The sequence below is a fragment of the Sinocyclocheilus rhinocerous genome, unplaced genomic scaffold, assembly GCF_001515625.1.
Source record: "Sinocyclocheilus rhinocerous isolate Xijiao unplaced genomic scaffold, SAMN03320098_v1.1 scaffold775, whole genome shotgun sequence".
Lineage (NCBI taxonomy): Eukaryota > Metazoa > Chordata > Actinopteri > Cypriniformes > Cyprinidae > Sinocyclocheilus > Sinocyclocheilus rhinocerous.
Genome location: NW_015645553.1, coordinates 76,563 through 90,414, shown reverse-complemented (window position 1 = coordinate 90,414; position 13,852 = coordinate 76,563). Strand labels below are relative to the sequence as shown.

The following is a 13,852-nucleotide window of genomic DNA, read 5'->3' as shown; positions in this document are numbered from 1 at the left end:
ACATCTCCAAAGAACTAACATGTGTCTTCTAAGTAAAGAGTAATTGGAATTTGTTAAAAGTTTAAGAGGGGGTGTACTCATTTATGCTGTGCACTGTATATATATAGTGTGTGTGTGTGTTTGTGACCTCCGGGTCGCAGGTCTCGTTGACTCGTATGACGCTGCAGTCTCCCTGTGATGTGTTCATCGCCACCACCTTGTAGACAGGAGCACCTGATGTGGCCAGATATCTGAACACACGCTCAGTTAAAGATTCACAACATATGAAACATGACAACACACTGAATACATCCATATACACTATGACAAAAACACAACAGAATTACTCAAATTTAATTCAAATGAAACAGTATAAACATATAAAAATAAAAACATAAAATAAAAAATATTAAAATCAGAACGATACAGTATCTCAGTAATACAAAAATAACTGCTGATCTGGAGAAAAACACGGTTTGGTGATGCATTCATTTGAAGCAGATCTGTTCAGTTATATTTGGTTTGCTTCAGTTATGTATAACACCTTGGCTGTTCACATCTACATTTATTGATTTGTCAGATGCTTCAATCTAGATCAGTTTACACTTGTGTGTGAAGGATACAGCGCTGTGATTCCCCAGTACGACACACACACCAACAGCAGCACAAACGTGACGATGGGATAGATCAGTGTTGACATCATGTGACCCAGCGCCCTGAAAACACACACACACACACACACACACACACATTTTACTCACTACTCACTAAGTCAAACTCCCATAGACAGAAAACTGTACTTCTTCGAATCAGTTCAAACATTAATATGATGATATGATTAATGTGATCATTTTTAGATTCTGCTCTGCATTCATGACTGCTGATGAGAATATTACACATATGTGTGCAGTGCATGAGCACTGATTGTCTGTGTGTTTCTGAGCAAGTTTTGGATATAACTACTATGAGATGTCTATGAGAGAGAGAGAAAGTAAAACCAATGTGTGTGTGTGTGTGTGTTTATTTACTTGCTGGTCTCCTGAATAAGAGCGATGGCGATGAGAATACGAGTTCTCAGGAAGATCAACGCCAGCAGCAGAATGGCCTCGACAACACACAGAATAATCACTATAACACAGACAGAAAGATTGTCACTAGACTGATTGATGTTTTATTAGAAATTGTAATGTAAAGAAACAAAAATGTAATGAACTTAAATTACTACAAATTAGCTATCAATTATGTGCTTTAAATTTGGGTGATCATTAAAATTTGGGTCAATTGAAATTGAACAGATAATGTATAAAGCACATAATAAATTTATTTCCCAAATGTATTCAGAGGCTGAGAATATAATGAGAATATAAGGGAAAGTATACTTAAGGAAATAACACATTTTAAAAAACACAAGGCCAAGAAAAAAATAATAAAAAAATAGATGTCAAAAGTTGCTCAATAAGCTGTCAAAGTGGTGAAATTGTTGAAAACTCTGACAAGGGATTAATTTTTAAAATATTTTTTAAAAATGTTTAGAAATATGTTTTTTAAATATGCAATTTGTATATGAAATTTGTGAAAATTTTATTCTGAAAGGTGTACTTTTTCAGGTGTTTAAAGTAAAAATCTTTTTTTAAGTAACTGCTTTGTTTTTGAATCTTTAAGTGGAAATGACACTTATTATGAAAAAAGGGCAGTAACAAATAATAAGCCTTCAATAAATAAATAAAAAGGCTTTAATCTATACCTTTTTCAGTTAATTGATAAAATTCTGTAAAATTATTATGGAATTGTGCATGAGGGGCCGAAAGTAATAAAAAAAAAATCTTGATTATTATAAAATGTATTTTAACTAATTTACATTACAGTTTTATTTTATTTGCAACATTACAGACTAACTAAAGTTGAAAAAGTGAAAAAGCATAATAGGACCCCTTTAATATTATTAGTTTACTCTATTTGTAAAAATTTTTATTATGATTAATTTCTTCCTTTCACATTGTACACAGGTCAATTCTTTGGCAAGAAGTTGAAAAACAAAGTTTTTGTTGTGCACATACTGTATGCACATTGAATTGAAAAGTGAAACTGAACTGAATTGATAAGGTTCTAGTATTCCATTGAAACAGAGAAGTGCCAACAATGCTAAAAACAAAGTGCAGTGACTCACAGAAGGCCAGCCAGGTGTCTCGCACCTGCAGATAGACCTGCACGTTACTGGTGAAACCCACGTTATTGAAGGTCAGGCTAGAGCTCGCCAGAGACATGTACTCATTATAACAGTACCAGATTCCTGACAGAAAACAAGAACACAAGATTATGACACAGAAAAATCACTATCAGCTAACTTCAGTGTTTACAGTGTTTAAGATTTATAAATAAGGCATCAAAAATATGATCAGGTATTTTAGACGCTAAAAAGCACAGAAACAACAAGAACATTCATTATTCATTAATCACTCATTAATCTTCAATGAAATCATGTGCAACTATGTGTCCAGCATCTAGTACATTATAAAAGCATGTGATGTTTCAGTGAGATTTCTGAGCTGAACGAATAACAGAAAACACGTCAGATGCACATTGTTTCTCACGGCTGGTTAGGACAAAAACTGTGATGAACATGTCAGATATGAGATTAATCACTTGAGGATGTCATACCTGGTGAGAACACAGTGAGTATCGGGCCCGATACCGATACCAGTATCGGTATCGGTGCATCCCTAGTAACAAGTTAAGAGAAGCATTTAATAAACACACTGGTCACCGTACCGAAGGCGCCGACCGCCAGAACGCCGATGATGAGAACCCAGACGAGAACCGGCGCCGTGAAACGCAGCAGCAGCAGGAAGAGAACACTGACCACCATCGCAATCACCAGACCACTGACACACAGAGCGACAAGTCAACGCAAAATCGCAAATATGACACAAAAACTCTCACAGAACCTCATAGTCAAGAACATAAAATCTCCAAATAATAAATGCCAAAATGTGCATGCTATTTCAAATATTTTAACAGTTTAAATTGCAGCAGTAATTATAGTCTTGTAATATTTAGTAATTAGTGGTCGACCGATATATCGCCAAGGCCGATATATTATTGGCATTTTTCAAATATCGGCCGATAAGTTTTTCTGTTTGGCCGATGCATTCGAGGCAGGACTTTTATTTTGACGGCGCTGACAGCGGCACACAGTGCTCACATTCTCCCTCTTGTTCGCCCTCGTCGTTAAAGGGTTACTCCACCCCAAAATGAAAATGTTGTCATTAATCACTTACCCACATGTCGTTCCAAACCCGTAAAAGCTTTGTTCGTCTTCGGAACACAATTTAAGATATTTTGGATGAAAACCGGGAGGCTTGTGACTGTCCCATTGACTGCCAAGTAAATAACACTGTCAAGGTCCAGAAAAGTATGAAAGACATCGTCAGAATAGTCCATCTGCCATCAGTGGTTCAACCGTAACGTTATGAAGCGACGAGAATACTTTTTGTATATAAAATACTTTTTTTTTCGTTATTTTTGTTTTCTTCGCGTACAAAAAGTATTCTCGTCATGTACGGAAAATCAATTCAAGACGTAATCAAACAGATGATGAACACTATTACAGTTAGTTCTGTACGGTTACAGTGTTTTTAATTATATTTTTATTATATATTTATTTATTTGTGAAAAATACTTTGTCATCTAAAGTATACGTATATTTAACACATTTATTTTTTAATAAATTTTCAAATTATTTCAAATTTCTTAAAAAATAAATAAAATTATATCCGCTTTATATCGGCCATCGGCCACCCTGCTTTCCAAGATATCGGCATCGGCTGTCAAAAAACCAATATCGGTCGACCACTATTAGAAATGAAATAAAAAATCCCCTACAAAATCAATTGTTTAGTTCTGAATTAATTACATATTATATAATTATATTTTTAACACAAGTTTTATAACATAAGTTTATAAATTATTACGAAGTAGCTTTATTATTTTTATTATTATTACATGTATTATTAAATATTATAATTTATTATATATATATATATATATATATATACATACATACAATATATTATATAAAGTATAATATTTAAGAATAAATTTAATAATAATAAAGCTACTTCATAATAATTTATAAAATGTTATTTTATAAAATGTATCTTAAAAATCTATGATAAAAATCTATAGAAATATAAATTTAAGAAAACAGTTATTATTTCAACATTTAAATTATCATCAAATTTAATATAAATGTAATATTTTAAATAAATGTTATAAAATGTACTACAAAAGAGCTGGACTCACGCTACGATCCACTGCCATGACTTGGCGAAGTCCTCGAAGATCCGCAGGCCGACGTCTTTGATGTTGAAGCTGTTGGTGACGTCGCTGTGAACACAGAAACACTGTCAGAATCATCACGGCGTGCTCCAGCACTGACAGACCCGCGCGTCCCGGGGTGGAGGGCTGCTTTGTCCCTTTGTAAAGCTGTACGGACTTTATAAAGCATTTGTCAAAGCTCACAAATGAAGCTCTGGAAGAAGCCACAGACGGACTAGAAGCTCTAAAACGACTACAGCTACACGTCCTTCACCCTACAGACAGACAGACAGACAGACAGACGTCTACTGCTACAGTACACACATCTGTCACTCACTTTGTCGCCCCTCCAGCACTGGCAACAAGAGAGACACGCGTCAGTATCACACACACAGACACATGCATATCTCATTACTATATTTTGAGAAATAATGTTTCCTCGGGAATGTGCTAAATGTGACAAAACCCCCATTTGTGGACATCCTCGAAACAACAAATAAAAGAATCAAATCATACATTCCTTCAATATAAAATTGCAAAGGTTTTCTAGTGAGGTTAGTGTGTGGGATTGAGTCAGTCCATAATTTTTATAATTAGCGGTTTAGAAAAACGATACAAATCGATAGCATGTACTTATTTAGATTTAATATACTAGATATTTTATACAATCGTTCAGTGTTTTTGATCAGCTGATATCCGGAAAAAAAAGCTGAATTATGCAAAACAGATAATGTTAATGACCACAAATGAGATGGACAGAAAGACAGCTGATTTAATCTAATTAAATATGAAATTAAATACAAATATCTAATACTTATATATTATTGACAGCTTTATTTCAATTGAAAACATTTTTTTAATTTAAGCATAATTTTTTTTTTACTTTTTAGTAATTTAATACTTCAAATTTATCTTGAACTTTAATTACCAATACAACATTTCCAACGGTTTTATGTAACATTTATGAATATATATAAAAAATCATGGCTGTTAATCATCTGATATTCTCAAAATGACCAAGTATTGATGAATCAGTCAACTACTAGTTTGTAAATCAGGATGTTTTAGTACATAACTTCATTAGAGTGTGTGTGTGAGTGTGTGTGTGTGTGTGTGTGTGTGTATTTACCCTGTGGCATTCCTGATCGCTGCCAAAGTCTCATTTACATCCAATCCATGAAGAGTGAAGTTTGTGGGAAAGTTACTGGGATTATAGGCATTTCCTCCCAAACTGGGCAAACACCGTCCTAACACTAAACAGACAGACAGATATGTGAGGATATTATAAAGATGGGTAAATCACATGGTGTTCAATGACTGTAATCTTCTCCTTCTGTCACTCACCGGAGGTTGTCGGCATGTAGAATAAAGGACACAACTCTTTATTTACAATGTCCATAGCTGACTGAGAGAGAGAGAGAGAGAGAGAGAGAGAGAGAGGTGTAAGAAAACAACCACATTTTTATCATTTTTCTTTATTAGATAACATACTACTAAGGCACAGATCATTAAAATACGAACAATCAGTCATCATATAATCTGCAGCAGCAGGGAACAGGATGACTGTCAACAAATGACAGTTGAACAAAAGAAAGAAAGTCACACAGGTCACAAATGGCAATCCTGTCATCATTTACACACACATACTCACATATATCGTGTCTTTCAGCTGGAAGGACGGGACACAGTACTCCTGTTTGAAAAAATCAGCCGGTTTTGCACCTGAGAAGTGGGCGCTGGGAGGCAAAATCCAGAACTCTGACGGACACGTCTTCACACACACCTACAACACACAAACAATCACACACATTCAACACAAACGTCACGATTCATGAAATGGTATGGTATGCATGACACCAACTTTGTCTCAGATTTGTATCCTAAAATTCCTTAGGGGAAATAAAACAGACACAAACAAGTCAATATCTGTCATATGATAAGAATTTAGAGCTATAAAATGAATGTTTTTTCTCAGGAAAAGCAGGAGACTTCACTACACCTTTGATTGATCAGTATTTAGTATCATTCAGTTACTTTATTGTTTTTAATTATATACATTTATTATATTTTTATTATATATGATTAAATAAATTTTTAGTAGTTTTGTTGTGTATTTTTATTAGCTTTTTAAAAATAAATATATAGAAATGTACTTACAAATTACGAGAGAGATTATTAATTCTTAATTTCAGTTTTAGTTATTTTAGTACACAAGTTACTAAATGTAAATGAGAAATATATTATTTCAGTTGATGTTTATACTTTATTTAAAGCAACGCAAATCTTTATAATGGTTTCAGTTGTATGCATAGTTCAATGGTTTTAGTAGATATAAACAATGTTGTAATCCACCTTTTCTACAAATGACTGCAACTATAATCTTAATCACATTTTAAAGGTGCACTAAGCGATTTTTAGAAAAAATGCTTTTGACTACAGCGTCGGACCGAGTCCCAAAACACACTTGTAGCCAATCAGCAGTAAGGGGCATGTCTTGCAATGACAGAGAGAAGAGAGGACGGATATTAGCAGATCGACTATAGATAGAGAGAGATGGCAGATAAAAAAAAAGAGGAAAAAAAAAAGTCGGAAAATATAAGAGAAACAAAACATTAAAAAGAAGGGTTACGATCAGGCAAGAGGTAGGACCCGCAAAAATATCGGAGCAGCTTTCCAGAGGTGGAGAGAAACTCAAGGAGCGGGAAGGGCTCGAATCGGACGGCGAAGTTGCGTTGTTTCTTCTTGATAGGTGAGTAACGTTGATTTTGCTTAGTTTCACACAACTTATCCGTGTTGGCTTTTGTTTGAATATGCTTGTGTGTCATCTTCACTTGTTTCCGCGATCGTCGTTGCCAGGGTTGTGTTCGTACAAGTGGGGCGTTGATATCAAAATAGGGGCGTGGTCCTGTTGGGGTATGGGCGTGTTTGTTTTGGTGCTTTCAAATATCAACATCACTTGGCAAAAATCGCTTAGTGCACCTTTAACAGTTTTACATGTATAATGCTCATTTCATATGCAAAAACTTACCCAATCATAGCAGTGGGCGTTTACATAGACTTAAAGGAAATACGCCCCAAATAAATGTAGTGTTCAAACCAGAGGGTCAAAAAAAGCACAGAAAATTGCTATTTATTTCTATATCTGTACTATTTTGTTGTAAAAATCTTGTTAGCATTGTAAATGGAGCTGCTATAAAAAGATCTGGTACCTGTGTGGTGGGACACTGGAGACCCTGCAGAGCTGCAGCCATGATGTTTGTCGCTGTGGCACATTTGATGATGTCAAAGTACATGACGTTGGGTTTGTCCCTGAGAGACAGACGGACATGAGCATCAAATGACTGCAAACACGCTGATGACTGACTTCTCTAAAACGACTGACGGCAAATCTCACTTGTTCTGTCCGATTCCGCAGAACATTCCCGTGGAGTTTCTGGGATACAACACATGTCGAGGGTCTCCGTACAGCCAGGCTGCAGGAACCAAAACCATTTCACATGAAATACACACATCAGCTATGTTAATCAGCAGAAGAGACACTTATTCTGCACTATTAAATGAAAAGAGAACATGAGAAATTGAATTAGTTTCATAGTCTGAGCTGAATAATGACATTATTGTCTTCTGTAGAGCTTGCATTATAGCTGAAATTGAATTAGTAACTTTGTAATATTTACACTATTTTCCTGTTTATTGATGTGAATCTGTTTTGAAACAATCTGTGTTCTATAAAACGCTATAGAAATAAATGTGACTTGACTCGAGGCTGTGTAATACAGTCTTTTACTCTGTTCACAAGTTTTTTTTTTTAGACCCTTTGCTTCATGCAGTCCATAATAACACACCTTAACCATGGTTTATTTTCACTGTAATGCTTTAAAAACTGTAACTGTGGACTGTAATTAGTTCTATGGAAAAGTCCTTAGACTCCAATTAGTGTTTCGTTTGCTCTTCATTATCATCTCAGAGAGAGTTTAATGAGATCTACCACATAATCACAGATGTCATGACTAAATACTGATGTTTTAGATGAAAAACTATAAACGGTCACATATGTGATCAAAAAGACATGACAAAACTTTTAATAAAGTCACATTAACAATGTCCAGATCATCAAAAGATAATCAAAGCAAGTAGCATTTTAATATAATGCAACATTTTTATAATATAATATAATATAAACAATGTAACAATATAATATTTGTGCACCTGTCTTGTTTATATTTGATCTAGTGCAACATTCTAAACGGTAAATATAATCCTGTAAATTCTAAACTCTAAATATAATATAATATAATAATGAAATAAAATAATATTTGTGCAACTGTCTTGTTTATATTTGATCTAGTGCAACATTCTAAACGGTAAATATAATCCTGTAAATTCTAAACTCTAAATATAATATAATATAATAATGAAATAAAATAATATTTGTGCAACTGTCTTGTTTATATTTGATCTAGTGCAACATTCTAAACGGTAAATATAATCCTGTAAATTCTAAACTCTAAATATAATATAATATAATAATGAAATAAAATAATATTTGTGCAACTGTCTTTTGTTTATATTTTATCGCGCAAAATTCAGAACTGAATTTTGACTCCCTTTCATTTAATGAGTTGGAATTTAAATTGAATTGGCCACGACACACACGAAGTTGAATTGCAATTCCAAGAAAACAAACACAGGTAACGCATGAAAATGAAAATGAAGTGTTCTTTCACCTCGGGCTACAAAAGGTCACTTCCTTTAAAATTCAAATGCAGTTCCACATTCTGTTTGCAACTGTAAAATCAGTATTTGAAATTGAATTTAAAAATTCAAATTAAATTCCTAAATTCTGAATGGAATTGTTATGGTTTTGAAAGAGCAATTGAGTTGAGAAATAAAATAAAATAAAATGTAAAATTACTCATCAAAAGGGTAAATTTCTAAAGTTTTCTTTTAGGGTTTTTGTTAGTGTATGGCAGTTATAATTAGTTTTATATCAAAACATATTTGGACTTCACATAAACAGCTAAATAACCTTGTGTCTGTGTGCATTTCTACTTTCAGCAGAAACGATCACATTGTGTTACCCATAACCCCTTGCCCTCTCCAGTATTTACTTATTGCACATTAAGGGAGGCAGGCCGAGTTCAATTTCCATATTGCTTTCAGTTCAAAGTAAACACAGCACCAATACACACAGAGTTCACAGTATGTGTGTGTCTGAGCGCTGAACAGTGATGAGACACAGACAGAGACAGGAAGACACAGACAGATAGACACAGAAATAGAGAAATGAACAAGAACTTACCCAGAATTCCTACCACCATGTAACCGGCGATGACCAGCATGAACAGCACGCAGCATATGATGTCCGTACAGCTCCTGCAGACACACAAGCACACACCTTACAGAACTGCTCAAGATCATATTTCACCACAAATTCAAAAGAAAGACATTTTTATGCATGAAGCATTGAAGGAATAGTTCACCCAAAAAATTACATTTGCTGAAAATGTACTCTGTCAGGCCGTCCAAGATGTAGATGAGATATTTCTGCATCCGAACAGATTTGGAGAAATGTACTCTGCATCCAGAAATGAAAATGTGCTCACACTCAGGTCATCTGAGTTTAGGATGAGTTTGTTTCTTCGTCAGATTTGGAGAAATGTAGCATTGCATCACTTGCTCACCAATGGATCCTCTGCAGTGAATGGGTGCCGTCAGAATGAGAGTCCAAACAGCTGATAAAAATGTCACAAAAATCCACAAGTAATCCACACCACTCCAGTCGATCTGTGCATACAGTATTTCTCTCCTGATTCAGACTAGACAACATTTTCACTGGAGGAAGCAATATTAGGGATAGAGGACTTGTATTTTAGCTGGATTTCCATAAAGGATGGATTTAGTTCTTACAACTCACAACATTTCACTTCACAAGATGTTAATTGATGGACTGGAGTGGTGTGGATTACTTGTGGATTATTGTGATGTTTTTATCAGCTGTTTGGACTCTCATTCTGACGGCACCCATTCACTGCAGAGGATCCATTGGTGAGCAAGTCATGTAATGCTACATTTCTCCACATCTGATGAATAAACAAACTCATGTACATCTTGGACGGCCTGAGGATGAGTACATTTTCAGCAAATTTTAATTTTTGGGTGAACTGTTCCTTCAACTATTCCTTTACTCCATAATAGTATTTGCCTAATTTATACTGGAAAAAATGCATGCATTACTGTAGTGCTGTCATGGAACTTTTATTTAGTTGTTTATTTAACAGGGACAATGCAGAAGGACATTGCAGATGCTCTACATACAGGCTTCTAGCCACTGGCTAATTTGCAGCCCCAGTCCCTGACTAATGTCACAATGCAAAAAATAGACTTTTTAAAATCAATTATTTTAATTTTGTGGACATGCATTCGTGAGACTGACACATACACACCTGTTGTGAATGGGGCCGGTGAATGTGGGGTCAAATTGAGCTGGTTCACCTGAAAAACAAGCTCAGTTTAGATCAGTGGTCAGCGTGTGTCGTTTAATATATTAATATACTGTATTTATATATTTAATATATTATATTTCATACTAAAATCATTTGTAAGCTGTTTTTCAAAGATGAAAAACAGGTCTCACTAAGTATGAGTCAAATAAAATAGACAAGGGGTTTATCACATCATGTGACTGTGTGTCAGTCGTCCGTGAGGGTTTGTTGCCTGGCAACTGCAGTGTTTCATGTTGGTTTAATGCCACACACAGGTATGAAAGCATCAAATACTAACACTGAAGCTTTTCTACCCTTTAAACAGGAGAGGAAAGAGAGACAGATGGAATAAAAATGGGATGATTTGAATATCATTTGAATTCAAAGATGGAGCCAGACAGCAGACACAAAGTCGAACGACGAGACGTTTTTCGATACTCAATGGTATCGAGGCATTTCGGTCAGTGCCTAAAAAGTATCGAACTCGATACCCAGCCCTATCGGTCAGTGATCATGAGTGTTTCTGTGCACTTCCTCTAATGAAGCTGCTGATCAGGACGGGTGCGTCGTGTGACCGGATCTTCAGGATGTTCCTGGATGTGATCATTTATTGAGCAAGACTGGGATCGTCCACATGTACACCTATGATTAATTACTAGAGATGCTTTTTTAAATGCATTTAAATTTAATTCTGTCTCAGCTCAAGTCAAGTCCCTGGTCTAAAGTAAAACCAACACATGAATGAAGAAGAAAGTCAAAAATAAATGTCACGGATGAATATTTACTGATTAATCCACAGATTTGTAGAGGGGGGTCAAAATGACAATTTTCACCTGAGATTTGGAGCCAAATTGCAGGAGGGTGAAAATGACTTTAGAAAGATGGTAGCAGCATTATGTTATTTTAACAGAGATTGTTATAGGTCTCTTAGTAAAATCTGTTAACTTTAGCAATCTTTGTTGAATTATATGCCAAATGTGACTGTTCAAAAATGGGGAAAAGCACCTTCCATGTTTTTTCTCCAAAGTTTGCATGTTTGCATGCAAGAAGTGTTAAATATATCTCAGTGTCCTTTTAGATTCTGGTTCTTAAAGTTTTATTTCGACATCATTTTTAATTGAAAATTTGAATTTTTTAATTATTGAACTTTATATGTTTTTTTAAGGTTAAAAATATACTGTTTTTCTCGATCAAAACAATTACATGGAACGTACTGAGTGCCAAAAATACTTCTTTTTTTTTTCCAAAGTTCCTGTAACTAAAGTGTTAAAGATATCTCAATGTGATTTTAGATTCTGGTTTTTAAGAATTTTTTTCTTTTGACATAATTTTTAAGGCCCTATATGGTTCATTCCAAGAGATATAGGGGTCTCAATGCAGCGCCATGTGCAAATAGTTGAATTTGACCCATTTTCAGTGTTGAAAACCAAACATAACTTACAGATGATACTCATATGCATATGGGACTTAACAAAAGTAAAGTCTTTGAATAAAAAACTGAATTCTCATCAAAGCTCATCAAGTATAAAATATCACCATAAGCCAAACTCATAGTTAATGGTACTAACATTAAGGCGCAAATTATTATTAGTTTTAGATGTAATGGCTTTATTAAAGCTGATAAAAAAAAAAAATCATTAGATTGATCGCCATGAATTATTTGTGTTAATCTAACTGCTATGGCTTCTTCAATGTAAGTCTGTGGAAAACTGTATGTGAGATTAATATTTGGATGTTCACGCATCTAAACATAAAACATGTTCAAGTTGTTGACATGAGCCAGAAAGGCAACATCTGATCTGTCTGAGGATCTGTAGACAAGTTTTAATCTTTGATCCTAAACCTTCATCTTTCTTGTAATTACTTAGATGAGTTACTCTGTGTAAAAAATTAACTTGCTTCGTAAACTTAAGGTCCACAGGTACGAATGATTCTGTAAATGAATATGAATGGAGGAAGTCACAACAAAAAAAGCAGGAACATTTTTCTTTAAAGCTCTGTGTGACTCATGAGCCCACAGACGTGGGTACAACACCAGGATATAAAGCACAAAATCAACCACAAACACTTCATCAATTATTAATAAACCACAACAACTTGCAATAGAAAGTCAAATATTAATAAACTGATTTATTCATAGAATGTTTTAAGTTTTCTCAACTCTAATAATATATACACTGCCATACAAAAGTTTGGGGTTGATGAGATTTTTGAAAGAATTTTGCTCACCAAAGCTGTTTTTATTTGATAAAAAAATACAGTAATATTGTGAAATAGTATTACAATTTAAAATAACTGGTTTCTATTTAAATATAACATAAAATATAAATTATTTCTGTGATCAAAGCTGAATTTTCAGCATCATTACTCCAGTCTTCAGTGTCACATGATCCTTCAGAAATCATTCTAATATGCCGATTTGCTGCTCAAGAAACATTTAATTTTTCCGGATTCTTTTCAATCAAACAGCATTTATTTGAAATAGAAATCTTTTTAACATTATAAATGTCTTTACTGTCACTTTTGATTAATTTAATGCAACCTTTCATCAAAAAATCTTACTGACCCCAAACTTTTGAATGATACTGTATGTTTAAAGGGGTGGTTGATTGCGATTTCACTTTTTTAACGTTAGTTAGTGTGTAATGTTGCTGTTTGAGCATAAACAATATCTGCAAAGTTACGAAGCTGAAAGTTCAATGCAAAAACAGCTGGTAGGGACTACAACGAGTTACTTCCCGGGTTCGTGACATCACAAACCCAGATAAACCCCGCCCTCGGGAAAAGGCAGCAAAGGGGGCGAGGCCATGCTGCGCTGCTGTAGAGAAGAGGAAGAGAAAACTAGAGGTGCACGTAAAAATCTATTCATATATGAATCGCGATTCTGTCTTCTAACGATTCTAATGGATTCACAAGATTCAAAATCAATGTTCTAAAGCAGCGGTTCTTAATAATGTTCCTCGCGTCCCCTGCTCTGCATCTCTCTCTCTCTCTCTCTCTCATTCAACTCGGCTCCAATAATGAACTGTTACAATTATACACTTATTTTCACATAGCTATAAGAAGCGTTA

The 13,852-nt window shown here is 34.6% G+C and overlaps 1 protein-coding gene across 1 annotated transcript in view; it reads right to left on the bottom strand.

The window, feature by feature from the left end:
• Positions 1 to 13,852, bottom strand: part of LOC107706568 (choline transporter-like protein 4) — a 26,475-nt gene that overhangs the window by 8,119 nt on the left and 4,504 nt on the right. Inside the window, exons 2-14 of the mRNA XM_016510322.1 lie at positions 10,743 to 10,791; positions 9,599 to 9,672; positions 7,691 to 7,769; positions 7,506 to 7,605; positions 5,948 to 6,079; positions 5,641 to 5,701; positions 5,426 to 5,549; positions 4,282 to 4,365; positions 2,749 to 2,861; positions 2,147 to 2,269; positions 1,008 to 1,107; positions 603 to 695; positions 128 to 230 (exon numbers count right to left, since the gene is read on the bottom strand). Coding sequence (XP_016365808.1) covers positions 128 to 230; positions 603 to 695; positions 1,008 to 1,107; positions 2,147 to 2,269; positions 2,749 to 2,861; positions 4,282 to 4,365; positions 5,426 to 5,549; positions 5,641 to 5,701; positions 5,948 to 6,079; positions 7,506 to 7,605; positions 7,691 to 7,769; positions 9,599 to 9,672; positions 10,743 to 10,791 — 1,235 coding nt within the window. The remainder of the gene's footprint in view (positions 1 to 127; positions 231 to 602; positions 696 to 1,007; positions 1,108 to 2,146; positions 2,270 to 2,748; positions 2,862 to 4,281; positions 4,366 to 5,425; positions 5,550 to 5,640; positions 5,702 to 5,947; positions 6,080 to 7,505; positions 7,606 to 7,690; positions 7,770 to 9,598; positions 9,673 to 10,742; positions 10,792 to 13,852) is intronic.